Source organism: Festucalex cinctus, chromosome 2, assembly GCF_051991245.1.
Source record: "Festucalex cinctus isolate MCC-2025b chromosome 2, RoL_Fcin_1.0, whole genome shotgun sequence".
Taxonomy (NCBI): Eukaryota; Metazoa; Chordata; class Actinopteri; order Syngnathiformes; family Syngnathidae; genus Festucalex; species Festucalex cinctus.
This window is the reverse complement of record NC_135412.1, coordinates 40,373,687-40,388,328: the sequence shown is the minus strand read 5'-3', so window position 1 is coordinate 40,388,328 and position 14,642 is coordinate 40,373,687. Positions and strand designations below refer to the sequence as shown.

The 14,642-nt window shown below is 41.5% G+C and overlaps 1 protein-coding gene across 1 annotated transcript in view; it reads right to left on the bottom strand.

The window, feature by feature from the left end:
* Window positions 1-12,663, bottom strand: part of tmem240a (transmembrane protein 240a) — a 34,896-nt gene extending 22,233 nt beyond the window's left edge. The window contains exons 1-2 of the mRNA XM_077515096.1: window positions 11,904-12,663; window positions 11,440-11,546 (exon numbers count right to left, since the gene is read on the bottom strand). Coding sequence (XP_077371222.1) covers window positions 11,440-11,546; window positions 11,904-11,960 — 164 coding nt within the window. The 5' untranslated portion in view covers window positions 11,961-12,663. The remainder of the gene's footprint in view (window positions 1-11,439; window positions 11,547-11,903) is intronic.
* Window positions 12,664-14,642: the final 1,979 nt, after the last annotated feature.

Below are 14,642 nucleotides of genomic sequence, written 5' to 3'. Positions count from 1 at the left end.
TATAACCTGTTGATCTTGAAGTTCTGTTATAAACAAATGTTATTGTGAGTTGAGCTGTTTTGTAACATTTAAGTTGAACAAAAGGCTATGAGTAGCTTTTTTTTATACAAACTATGTGGCATTTAGGTTCTGCAAAAACTAAAAGTAGCTTCTTTTTTTTTTTGCTTAAGCTATCTATGGCATTTAAGTTGCGCAAAAGCTGTGAGTAGGTTTTTTTTTTTTTTTTGCCCAGCTATGTGGCATTTAAGTTAAAAGACATGAGGTTATTTATTTGCCCAAGCTACGTATGTTAAATTTACGTTAAAACTGATTCAAAATCAGTGTATGTTATTGTTTGAAAATTTTGCACAAGATTTATTTTTGAATAAATCAAACCTTGTTTATTATTTTTTTAACCAATTTTTTTTAATTATTATTTTTTAATTATTTTTATTTTTATTATTTTATTTTTATTTTATTTTTTTATTTATTATTATTATTTTATTAAAATCGATTAAAATCGGAATCGTCTAGAATGTCAGAAAAAATCGAGATTTTATTTATTGGCCATATCGCCCAGCCCTAATGTATACATATGTGTGTGTGTGTGTGTGTGTGTGTGTGTGTGTGTGTGTGCGTGTGTGCGTGTGTGTGTGTGTGTATGTATATATATATATATATATATATATATATATATATATATATATATATATATACATATATATATATATATATATATATGTATATGTATGTATGTATGTATGTATGTATGTATATATATATATATATATATATATATATATATATATATATATATATATATATATATATATATATATATATATATATATATATATATATATATATATATATATATATATATACAACGCTAATCGCTTAAAGCTGGCATCAAATAGCTATTGAAAAATCATGACAAGGTCCCCACGCACTGAATGTCACAAGGGAGAGCAAGCAAACGACACACAGGCTCGGAGTCCCAAACTTTGATTCACACATTAAACTTCTGACTGTGAGGAAGACACGCTAACCAACCACACAACCACTGCACTCAACTTGTCTAAATGAGAAACTTTTTTTTCTTATTGTGGTCCCTATACTTCCTCGTAATCACTCTTGTTATCCCAGATGCGTCCTCTTTTTCTGTCACTCCAGATTTCTTTCTTCCCAGTTGCCATGCAGTCTCTAGAGTCTTGTTCTCTTTGTTCAAATTCCTTTGAGGCTTTGATAGTTTGTTCTTCCTCATTGTTTCATTTGTGCCTCTCGCTTCACTGCTTGAAATGTCTGCAGGTCCTACAGGCTTGCTGGTGATTCCCATTTTAATTGCATATATAAAAAGTGGAAATCTAATCCTTAGATTGGATCCTTCATTCTCTTGGTGGGAAATGCCACCAACGAAGGTCCATTAACAACACCAAACATCTATCCATCTAGTTTGGCAAGCAATAGAATTAATTGTCAGTCAGTTTAACAACGGTCAGCATGACACTGAGTGAATACAATTACAATGCATCTTTACGTACGTTTTACAGTATTGTAATATGAAGATAAAGGTGAAAGTAGGAGAGAACTCCAGTCGAACAGTCTTCATCTGGATTGCTACTTCTAAGGTGATCTATGCTACACTAAACCATCTCTTCATCCACTCTGTTGTAAGACAGAATCCTAACATTGAATACTGTAGCCTATATTTAAATGTACAAATATTTTATTATATTTTTATATCAAATCTCTAACATGTTGGAAGACAGAATACTGTACTTGTTCAGCATATTTACAATGGATACACAACTCATACAAATTCCAGGTTTTTGCAATGTTTACGAAATCAACATAAATCACTTCCAACCTTTTTCTACCATCTATTTCAGGGGTGTCCAAACGTTTTCATTTGAGGGCCACATACAGAAAATCAGAAGGACGCAAGGGCCACATAATGTTATGAAGAGAAATTGTGTTCAGTCCTAAAAATTGTACAAATAATTTATTTGTGGTTTTGCATATTTATAAAAATGCTACAGTATATAAACCAATTTATTTGTAATATGGCAATAGGGTTTTTATAGTTTTGGAATTTTTCATTTTAGTTTTTATTTTGTTTTGAGTTTTTTTTTTTTTTTAATTTAGTTAGTTTTAATTAGTTTTCAGGGTGGTTCTGTTAGTTTGTTTTTTTTAAATTAGTTTTAGTTCTTTAATAAATGTTTCAGTATTAGTTTTAGTTTTGTTTTTAAAAAAATGTGTATTACTTGTGTACAATATTTTAAAAAACACCATGGGCGCAGAGTCATTATTGCGGTTTATATAAAATTAAATCTACTAAAAATCACATTTAAAATCATTCCCAAAGGCTCATACATTAAATTAATTACCAAAGACTAAAACGAAGGACATTTTGCTATAATTATAGTTTTATTTTTAGTTAGTTTTGTAAACATAAAATGTAGTTTCAGTTAGTTTTCTTTTTTAAAAAGCATCTTCGTTTTTATTTTATTTCGTTAAAGAAATTGTAGTTTTGAATTTTAGTTTTTTCGTTAGTTTTAGTTAACTAAAATAAACTGTAATAGCACCTGTGTTTTTCGACACCCTCCCTTCTTACTTTGACCATCTCCAAACATTTTTGTTTTCATTTTATTTGAACTGAGTCAAATGCCATTTTTAGCATATGTCGCGGGCCACTAAAAAATGGATGGCGGGCCGCAAATGGCCCCCGGGCGGTAGTTTGGACACCCCTGATCCCCCTGATTATAAACCCTATAGGGTTTATAATCTGTACAACACAATTAACTACAAAATGCAATATTTTAGAGAGGGGTGTGTAAAATTAAACAAGTAAGTGGTCTCAGGTTTTTTTGTTTTTTTTTAATATCACAAAAACCTTGCATTTGAACAGGGGTGTGTAGACTTTTTACATCCACTGTATAGATAAGGAATATTAGTTTTGTAACACATCGCGTGTCCACTCCGGGTCGGGGATGAGATCCTGCCCCAAGTGGAGGAGTTCAAGTATCTTGGGGTCTTGTTTACGAGTGAGGGCAGGATGGAGCGGGAGATCGACAGGCGGATCGGTGCAGCGCGTGCAGTGATGCGGACTCTGTTTCGGTCCGTCGTGGTGAAGAAAGAGCTGAGCCAAAAGGCGAAGCTCTTGATTTACCGTTGGATCTAGGTTCCAACCCTCACCTATGGTCACGAGCTGTGGGTCGTGACCGAAAGAACGAGATCCCGGATACAAGCGGCCGAAATGAGTTTCCTCCGCAGGGTGTCGGGCTCTCTCTTAGAGATAGGGTGAGAAGCTTGGTCATCCGGCAGGGACTCAGAGTCGAGCCGCTGCTCCTCCGCGTTGAGAGGAGCCAGCTGAGGTGGCTCGGGCATCTGGTTCGGATGCCTCCTGGACGCCTCCCTGGGGAAGTGTTCCGGGCATGACCCACCAGCGGGAGGCCGCGGGGACGACCCAGAACACGCTAGAGAGACTATGTCTCTTGGCTGGCCTGGGAACGCCTTGGGATCCCGCCGGAGGAGCTGGTTGAAGTGACTGGGGAGAGGGAAGTCTGGGTTTCCCTCCTAAAGCTGCTGCCCCCGCGACCCGATCTTAAGCGGAAGAAGATGGATGGATGGATGTAACACATCTAAAACTTCTAGAAAGACAGAACACTTGTAGACCCACACCCTTGTGTTCAGTCAATCAGTTCCCTCAGCCACGTGTGTACACAACAGGTGTCACTTGTTGTGTAATTAGTTGGTGTATTTATTCTCCTGTTTTTGTTGGTCCATTGTTGATTCCAAGTATTGTTGTTTCCACAGTTTGCCATTTCCCCTGTCTTGCCAATTCCTCGTCATACTATTTGAGTTTGCTTGGATTTAGAACTTTGTTGTTTTCGTTGTTTCCTGTTGGCACCCTGTGCACCACCTTATTGTTGTATAAGTAATAAAACCCTTTTGTTTGGACATTACTTTGGACTCCTCACTGTGCCTCCCCTCACTTGGGTCTGCAACCTCCACAAAACCTGACAATTTGGTAACACCTTTTAAAGAATATTCTCATTTAAAACATTTGTAGATTATGTTCTAATATTTTTGTAAGAGATTAAGGAAAATTGTTAAAATATCTTAAAATGTGAACAAAAGAAACCAAATATATAGCCAGGCTTCATTTCAAAACAGAGTGATGGAGGTTCCCAAATGAAATGACACTGACGGTGTCCCCCAGCTGACAAGGTGAACCGTGACACGATCGCGCTCCTCAGGTGGACCAGCCCACGTCTGCACAAGTCATGCAACAGACAAACTGACCGAAAATCGTGCGCATAACCCATGTATGATGTAAGTTCAAGGTATTGCACATGCATTTACTGTCCATGCTTCGGTATGTGACTGTATTTTGAAGTGTCACAAATGATACTGTCATGTTGCTGGGCTCTCAGTGTGTTTTTTTCCTTGTCTCACAGTGCCTGGTTGATGAGGGGGGCGTGTCTCCTTGCACCGCACCTGCACTGCATCAGCCATTAGGCCTTTATAAGGACTGGGATTCCAAGCTGCAACTGTCGGATCGTTGCTCCGTCTGCTCACAGCCATAGCCTACTGTTTTTTCGTCTTCGCTACAATTTGATATTAAAGTTCTCGTTTTGGGTCTACGTAAGTTTTGCTACGTCTCTTTTTGTTCCCACCTTTGAGTGGCGTGTTTTCAATAGCAATAGTAATCTGTTACTTTCTTGGTTTGCGGTTTGTAGCCTTCGGGTCTTTTTGTGTTGTTTAATTTCTCTCCTTGCATTTTGTTAACCTTTTTTCCCTGGCTTCTGTCCAGCGCTTTGTTTATATTCATGTGTTTGGTGAATAAAACATTCGCATCCTCCTCTTTGTTCTGTGTTTCTGGGATCCACTCTCCGGTCAAACCGGAAACCTAACAGATACAGAAATATAACTAAATTTTATCAGTCTGTATGTTTTGTTTACGCATTAAAATAAATAGTAGGGGACCACAATAATAGGTACACTTACACAACCTAATACGATCATTAAGTTAGTCTTTGTTATAAGTTGATCTATACTATATTTCTTTCTTTTCTTTAATTTTAATAAGGATTCAGTGTCATTATGCAGAGCTTACAACTATTTTGTAGACAAATGATACTATTTATAGTTGCGTCAGAGAGTTGGTGGGCGCAAATCTTTTCTTCTTCCTACATAACAGAAAATCAGTGAGAGGCACTTGCCTATCCTGATTTTCGGATCAGCGCAAAGCTGACTGTGTGTGCTTGCCAATTCGGCAGACCGGTCTCAAGCCAAGCTGAGTGTTCCAGCACAGTGAGGGTGCGTCTTTGGAGATGTGGTGGCAGAGAGTCGTATACATGCCCGCTCAGAACATGTCTATACACTTACGGTGCTAATCTAATGTGATTTTGGTGAATTTGATCCTTAGACACATTCAGAGCATATTATTACATTTTTTAAATCACTGTGCAGCACATCTATGAAAGGTCACCCGAATGATCGGGTTTGGGGACCATCTCCGATTGCCCACTTTCACGGCGCAGATGTGGTCTCCGCCATGTCGAGACTCCAGCGCATGGCTACTGCACCGCATTTAACGAGAATGTGAGGAACCACGTTGATTAAAGGGAGCTGTGATCAATCCCGCAGCGGTGCAAGATTCTATCATATCCACTGGCTTGCGCGCATCTGCAAAACTACCAGCACCGAGTCTAACTTGCCTCTGCGCAGACTTATGCCACATGCCGCGCTGCATTAACACTGTTCATAAAAATAGAGTGTTGATTTTAAATCTTACTAACCAAAAGGGTTTAACTTATTTTATGATGACAGTTCATTATGTTAGAATGTTGCTTTATGATGGCAACAGTTTAAAGGTGCATTCAAGGATCTTCTCAAAAAGTAGAAGCCAAACGTCCGTTTGTCACTTTTTAAAAAATGAGCATGGCAGACATCCTATCAGCTCTCCTGCTCGTCTGCGGGGGTGGGGCCGGGTGCACATGCTCAGCTAAGAACGAGCACGCGTTATGGCGGATTGATTGACGGGATTGAGAACCAATTGTTAAGATGATCCACCCGGAAGACGGAGAGACAAAAGATCCTTGAATACACCTTTTATTGATTATTTTTACTTCCATTATTTCCATTTTTTTTCTAAAGCCAAATAAACAGAAGTCAAATTTTGTTCAACCTTAGAAAATATACTGTATTTCCTAAAATGGTACAGAGGAGAAAATCCTATAACACAATAGAAAAACATTATCTAATCGATTGTATTAGTGATCATTGCTGGCAGAATCCAATTTTATATATCATATTGTGAATTAGTCTGGGGTAGTGGGTAGCACAGAACAAATTCGATCCAAAATGAAAATTACAATTGAATGTGCTTACATGAATTTGTATGAGAAGATAAAATAGTTAAAATGGGCAAAAGGACAAAAAGGTACTCATAGGCAAGCCAGCAAGATTATGGAAGCTTGCACTGACTGCACTTCCTGAAATCGCTCTTATTTTGAAATTCACACCACTTCTGGTGTGCTACTTAAGAGAATGACGCTAACTTTATGACAGCAAAAATCGTGGCTTTCCCATCATGCTTTGTTGCTGTTACAAGTAACACTTGTGACCGTGTTAAGCTTCCTTAATGTGTTATTTTGTACAGAGGGTGTGACATATCCATCCATCCATCCATTTTCTTGACCGCTTATTCCTCACGAGGGTCGCAGGGGGTGCTGGAGCCTATCTCAGCTGGCTCTGGGCAGTAGCCGGGGGACACCCTGGACTGGTTGCCAGCCAATCGCAGGGCACACAGAGACAAACAACCATCCACACTCACAAGCACAACAAGGGACAATTCGGAGCACCCAATTAACCTGCCATGCATGTCTTTGGAATGTGGGAAAAGACCGGAGTACCCGGAGAAGACCCATGCGGGCACGGGGAGAACATGCAAACTCTACCCAGGAAGGCCGGAGCCTGGACTCAAACCGCCGTCCTCAGAACTGGGAGACGGACGTGCTAACCACTCGATCACCGTGCCGCGTGTGACATATCAAATTGTAAATATGGTTAAGTATTGTTAAAAATATATTATTTTTGTCTTGACCAGTGGAACTTGGAATGTAAACATCATATATTGTAGCCCAGCTGAACAGGAATTCGCAAGAACATCCAGATGACTCACTATAGAAATTGGACAGTTACTCTGTGATTCCTACCTCAAATTTTCTGACGGAGGTTGTAATATATTGGCTACTTTGTTTGGCTACAAAATGTAGAAATATGAGGAACACCTCTTGTTATCATGTTGTACACGTGCTGCAACCTTAATCAGATTGTTAGAGTATTGCTTTAAGTTAATAGGTTCAGCCACGCCACGTCACTGTTCTGTCGTCCTTGCACTGGCCCCTTGTTCATTTTAGGACTTTGTATAATTTTATTGTCCTGTTTGGTGACTGTTGTCTGCCTTTTACTTACTGCCGTTCATGCAAAACTAAAATCTGAAGGTGTTAGAGCCTTGCAGTCTGTTGCCCCCAAATTGTGGAATGCATTTACATTTTGAGGTAAAATATTTGGAAATTTATAAATGGAATAAAAAACACATTTCTTTTGGCAGGCATTCCATTAAGACTGTTTTGATGTTTTTATTTTGATGTTTTTATTTTTTTTATTGGGGGGGGGGGGGGGGTATTTGTTTCTTTTGTATTTTTCTTGTGCTAAAGAGGGAGTTTGATATAGAAGAAAAAAACTAGTGCTGTCAAACGATTAAAATTTTTAATCTGATTAATCACACTTTTAAATTTTGATTAATCACGATTAATCAGCTAAATTATTCGCGTATTTGCGCAATATAAAATAAATACAAAATACCGTAATATTTTGACATTAATGCATTTTATTATCTGAATGTCATTTGCAAACATTAATTAAATGCACTGCGATTGGCTGGCAACCAGTACAGGGTGTCCCCCGCCTACTGCCCAGAGTCAGCTGAGATAGGCTCCAGCACCCCCCGCGACCCTCGTGAGGAATAAGCGGTCAAGAAAATGGATGGATGGCTGGATGGATTAATTAAATGCATGTACGCAATTGCATGCATGCGTGTATTGCTCAAAACGTAACAGCATCATAACAATTGGGTGCAATTCAGCAATTAATTAAACGCAAATTACTTTTGTTTTATCTAAAGTCCCGTCGGGGTGTTTTCGAAAGCGAAATTTACCACAGAGAAAGCGAAATTTACCACCGAGCACACCAACTGGAGTCACCCCGCTCATTTTGGAACAACAGGCGTAGGAAATGCCGTGCATTGACCTCATCACTAACCTGCGCAGCCTTCAATGTAACCATCCGCGGTTACGTTCAAGGCTCAAGTGCGGTCCAAAAAAAATAGTGCGATTAATCTGCGTTAATATGTGATTAATTTAACTTTTTTCTGTGATTAATTAATCTATTAACGTTTTTACTTTGACAGCCCTAAAAAAACATTTTTTTAAATGATATCTGCAAAAACAGTCATTAGAATTTGGCTGTAGCACATAATAGATATGATCGATGGGGGGGTCAGCCACCTCTGGCCTCCCCTGGTCTCTTGTGCCATCAATTTGATATAACAAAACTCATCCCTAAACAGAATTTCATGCCTTTTTTTTTTTTTTGCCATGGACATGAACTCATTATCCGGATTTACTACACACTAGGTTTGTTAGTAAGCACTGGTAGTCCTTGCCATTGTTCATCGATTACAAGAGTTATGTGAAACCTAGAGATTTGCATTAGATAACTCCAAGAACCACCTCTTTTCACACATTAGCCAATCAACACCCCAGAAATCCAATTTCTGATTTGATGATTTGAATTTCTTTTTTTGCAAATCAGAGGACAAGTTATCAAAAACTCTGCATTGACCCTTTAAACACAACCCATAATACATGCTCAACAATGCAACATCAAAAATATTCCCTTTGGGATTAATATGTAATATTTTAAATAACTATTACTTAACATTTAACATGAATGAAATGTAATGCCTCTAAACAAAATTAACCTGTAAATGTCAGCAAAATCCTACAAAGAGTATTGAGCACACCTGGTACATGTCAGATAGGTTGCCTAGTTTAGATGACTGACATTTTTTTGACAAGTAAACTAAGACTGTCAACAACATGGAGCTTTAAATTGTATGCCCTGTCATCACGTCACCCCTCTGAAAACCCTTACAAATAGAGTGTTAATGCAGCTCGAGTGTTTAAACCTCCAGATGCTCTCTTATTTTGAAGTTACACCACCAGAAGTAGTCATGAGGTTGTCGCGTAAAGAAGTGATACTGTCACCTGTTGAATAAAACACTGATGAATATCGGTAAATATGGACACGTTTACTACTATTGCAACTACAATTGAAGTAGACCTTCATAGGCTCCTTGTCTTAAGTAAATATTATGTGAAAAAAATCTGCTCATTTGCTGCCATATGTCATTTTACATACTGGAATAATTTGCTATGGTTTTAACGTCACAGCAGACTGTTGCTCACTGTTTCACACGGTGCTTCATTAGTAAATAAGCTCCTTGCTGTTTGCTGCCATGTCGTGAGTCGTTAACTGTGGCAAACGAGCTCCCCAGCAACAAAAAAATACATTTTAAAAAAAAAGGGCAAATTTACAAGTTGCACAAGCGCAACCGACTTGAATTTAGGGACAAAATGCAATCATTTAGGGGTAATCCGGATCCCTGCAATTGGAGACAGAAGATATGACTTAGGAGGTGTCAATTATTTGTCACACACTAATGGGCACACCCCTTCAGCATCAAGCTGACCTGTTACCTGTGGAAAAAAAAGCAAAGAATAAAAAACACTAAATTGTACTAGTTTGAAGTTTTCTTTTTTGTGATGACGTGGGGTGTTCCCACAAAGGAAGGACTAAAAAGTCATGCCTTCTGTCTCTGACTCTGATTGGTTAAATGTCCTCGGGTGTGATGTTGTGCTATAATTATCAAATTAGAGATAGACATGGGGCAAAAGTGTGATTTTTTTTCACAGATTACATTTATCCATCCATCCATTTTCTTAACCGCTTTTCCTCACTAGGGTCACGGGGATGATGGAGCCTATCCCAGCTGGCTTCGGGCAATAGGCGGGGTACACCCTGAACAGGTTGCCAGACAATCCAGGGATTACATTTATCATTAACTCAAATAATAAATCACTGTTTTAAGTTACTAATATGGCAAAAGTTTTTTTTTTGTTTTTTTTACTATAAACTCACCCATTAACTGTAAAAGGTTGTCCTTATGCATGACTATTCAATAACTGTGTAGCACTTCGTGAGTCCTCTGAGAAAAATGCAAAATAAGATTGACTTACCTGACAGGGTAAAATATTCTCTGATTCAATGCTGTTGAACCCCCCCATGGTAAACAATTTAAAGGGATACTTTACTTATTTAGCTATTTTTGCCAGTCAAACATGAATATTTTGCCTATAATAAATTTGATATTTGAATTATTTTTCATGTACAATTAGTACCATTAAAAACACATTTTGCAACTTGCTGTCGACTGAAAATGATATCACAAGGGCTCAGCTTGTGAATGTCACATGACCAAACCTAGAAAACAGGTGAGCTGTGATTGGTTACCTGAGCCCTTGTGATGTCATTTTCAGTCGACGGCAAGTTGCAAAATGTGTTTTTAAAGGTACTAATTGTACATGAAAAATAATGAAAGTATCAAATTAATTATAGACAAAATATTCACTTTTTATTGCTATAATGGGCTAAATAAGTGAAGTATCCCTTTAACTTCAGAGCAATGTTATTTGATAAGGCAGAATTTTTTATACAGTACAGCACTTATGTTGAATCTAATTATGTTGTAGCAAGTATATGCACTATTATGCAGCCTGCTGTTTTAATGTCAAATTCACCCTGAATGGATGCAACAGTCCAGAAAAGATGACAATGTCTGCCCTGCAGTATCTGACACCCTTGCAGTTAATAGAAATACATTCTAGTGCACATTAATGAATACATGGATGAGTTGATTGCTGCTGCTGCTCCTGCTGCTGCTTCTGCTGTTGCTGTTGTCCTCCCACAACACCCAACATTACTCTCTCTTAGCACATCTTCAACCTCATCTACCCTTTTATCGTCTCCAGCTTTATTTTTGAGGCCCGTATAGAGTGCATGTGCAGGCTCGCACTCCATCACCTATTTATGGCGCCTCCGACACACACCTTGGCAAGGCTGCATGCAGCAAAGGCGTACAGTCGACGCATGCAAAACACGCGTCGACCACCAGTTCATGCTTATTGTGTTGGAATAAACGGAGGCAGCAGACAGCTTTGCGGAGCTCCATCTCACCCACAATCCCCCCCGCCCCCGGGCCTCCTCATAAGATATCGACGGGTAAAGCATGAAAAAAGAGCATCGTACGCACACGACGGCGTTGATTACCTCCCACAGTTGCAGTGACAGACGCGGTCCTCCCCTCGTAGATGTGGCAGGATGTAGTTGTGAAAGCGATCCAGTAGTGCGTTCATGTCCATTAAACAGGCGATCGCCTGAAAACGCACATGCCAGTCAGCTGGGACATGACGAGCAAAAAAAAAGAAAAAAAAAAAGGGGGGGGGGAACTAAATTCTTTCACAAAAATATACAAGGAAAAAAAACAAGCATCACGAGGAGAGGTTAAAAACAGAGAAGACCCTCCAGATTCTAAGATGAACAGGAGGAGGATGGGGGAGAAGAAGGTGGAGGAGGGGGGCATGGCTGAAAATGGATTATTTATTTATGAAGGAAGGTGATTATAAAGGCAAGCAAACTTAAATTGAGCGACTGCAAGGGTGCATTTGGTTCAACTCGATTTAGTAGAACGCCCCCACCATGCATGGGGGGCATGTTTAGGGTGTGTGTCTTACCATTACAACTGAAGCACCCAGAATCATAAAAATCATGGTGGTTGTGATCATATGCATCCAAACTTCCAACCTGGCCCACCACTGGTCCTCTCCCTCTCTCTACACCGGCTGGACTCTGCAGGGCTCTCACTCCTCATGGAGCCGCCGCACAGCCCCTGGTTCCCGGTGTACCCGGTGAAGGCTACCCGGGGCACCCCTCCCTCCCTTCCCTTCTCCGGTGTCCTCCTTCGTTCCACGGGAAGCAGCAGTAGGCCCTCGCCGTCCAACGACACCGCCTCCCCGGTGTCTCGGATGCGGCTTTCTCCGAATTAAGAATGCAAAGGGATCTGATCCTTTCTCAATCCATCTTGGAAATCAAATGGACAAAAAAATGAAAGGGTATCCTCGCTAATAGGGATACCTCGCTATCCGTTGTCCCTCAACCCGGGATATTCCACCTCAGTACCGGCAAATTCTGTCCTCCATGGGGCCAAAACGGTGAATTTCCCCCGGCTGGATGTGTCAAAGGTGTGCACCGACGACTCCCCTCTCGGTCGACATGAGGGTGTCCAAAGTCTGCGAGCTGGTTAGACCCAGGCTGCGCCCCGGGTCCTGGTCCGAATCAAGCTGTATCGACGCCCCTACCCACACGCACATGACGAGACTATCCCATCCTGGACACTCCAGCAGCAGCAGCAGCAGCAGCAGCACAGCAGCAGCTCAGCTCAGACCAAGACCAGCACTCACTCCCACGACGGGGCGCGCGCGCCACTGCATGGTGGGCGGCGTGAAGAGGGTGGTGGGGAGGTGGGGGGGGCTAACGCTTCTCTACACACACACTGTACACCTTTGGCGACATTTACTTGCACAGTCTATTGCCATGCAAAGTGCGGGCCCGGGATATGGAGTAATTAAACACACACACAAAAAAAAACGTGATCTACGTGCACAAACGTGACCTACGCTGGTAGTGCGTCCAGCTGACGGTCCAGCTTAGCTTCCGCAGCGCCTCCCGGGGGGGTAAACGTCTCATAACAAATGAATGTAGACTCAACGAAAACGCTCGCCGAAAATCAAACTCTACTAGAGAGCTTGATTTTCGGCGAGCGTTTTCGTTCAAAGGTGGGAAATATGTCAAGTGTCACAAAAAACTTCCCGAGTAGGACACTACATTACTGCGAGTCATTGAAACCAGTCGTTTGGAGCCGCTGGCTACAAAAAAATTGAGTTTTTTTTGGGGGGGGGGGCAAAGTGGAAGTGGAAGCCTAAGGTATGTTATAGTTGAAACAGTATGTCGATCACTACTTTCATGGTGAAAATTGTCATTCATTAAATTGTTTGTGTCGCTCTGCGAGGTCTTGCTGTATATCGAAGTCTTCGAGCTATCTTAGCTTGCTAGCTGCTAACAAACAGACCGCACGTCGTTTACTACACATTCCTCAGCAGAAATCAAGCCCGAGTTTAAGTGTTAATTGTAATAATCGTGTAAAATCGTTAACATTTTGTTCAAAATGATGAATACTTATGAAAAAAAAAGTATTATCGTTTAACTAAAGATAATATGGCTCATTAATTAAGGATGTAACGATATCCAAATGTCACGATACGATATAACGATATGAAGCTCACGATACGATAATTATCACGATATTGTGGGGGAAGTTGGCGATATTTAAACAAGGTCACAATATTGTAAAAAACATGAGGTTGTAGCGAGTAGTGACGGGAGTCGGAGGTGGAGTGTTGAAGTCCAGAGCCAAAGACTGGCGTTTTATTGACATCATCAACAACAACACACTCTGCGCGAGGCTCACAGACCTACCAACATTTTGTTCTTTTATCCTTTCATCCTTTTGTCCTTTCATCCCATCCAACTCCTCCTTCGTCCCAACGTTCCGTGGGTGAATTATGTTCTTATCACCACACAAGCCCCCCCAGAATTCACCCATAATCAAACTCCGGATGACGGGGCGGCAAAACTGCCCGACCCCTGCGGGTAACGTACCCAGGAAGCGCGGGCGGGAAGGGCACAGCAGGAACATCAGAACAGTCCCACGCACCCACTGGCGGGGATGCAGGAACAACTGGAAGGGACCCCGCACGGTCTCCCAGGTGCAGCCGAGGGGGGCGGCCGCGGCGGGGGGCGCGGGGCAAGTCCAAAGGTCCGGCCAGGTCCACATGAGCCGGCTTAAGCCTGTCCACAGAAACAGTTTCGGAACGGCCCCCAACATCCACGACCATAGTCTTGGCACCATGCTGCAGGACCCTAAATGGCCCGTCGTAGGGGGGACGCAAGGGACCACGGTGTGCATCGTGTCGGATGAAAACAAACTCGGCCGACTGCAAGTTGGGGGGCACCCGGGCCACAGGGGTGCCATGCTGCGATGTGGGCACGGGCTGGAACGCACCAGCAGCATCCACCGGCGGCCCAGGCCTGGGTGCGGGCCAAGGCGTCGAGGCGTCCGGAATGAAATCTCCTGGCACTCTTAGCACCTGTCCATAGACCAACTCGGCCGACGAACACTGCAGGTCCTCCTTAGGTGCAGTACGAAGGCCCAGCATGATCCAGGGTAGCTTGTCGACCCAATTACCGTCAGAAAGACCAGCGCGCAAAGCGGCTTTCATGTGGCGCAGAAACAGTTCAATAAACAAAAAGTTCGGCTCCTCCGCGCCAAGCAGGTTCAGCATTTTTTCCATTAGCTCGGACGGCTTACTGTCCCCCAGGCCCTGGATGGCGAAAAGGCGGCGAGCCCTTTCCGG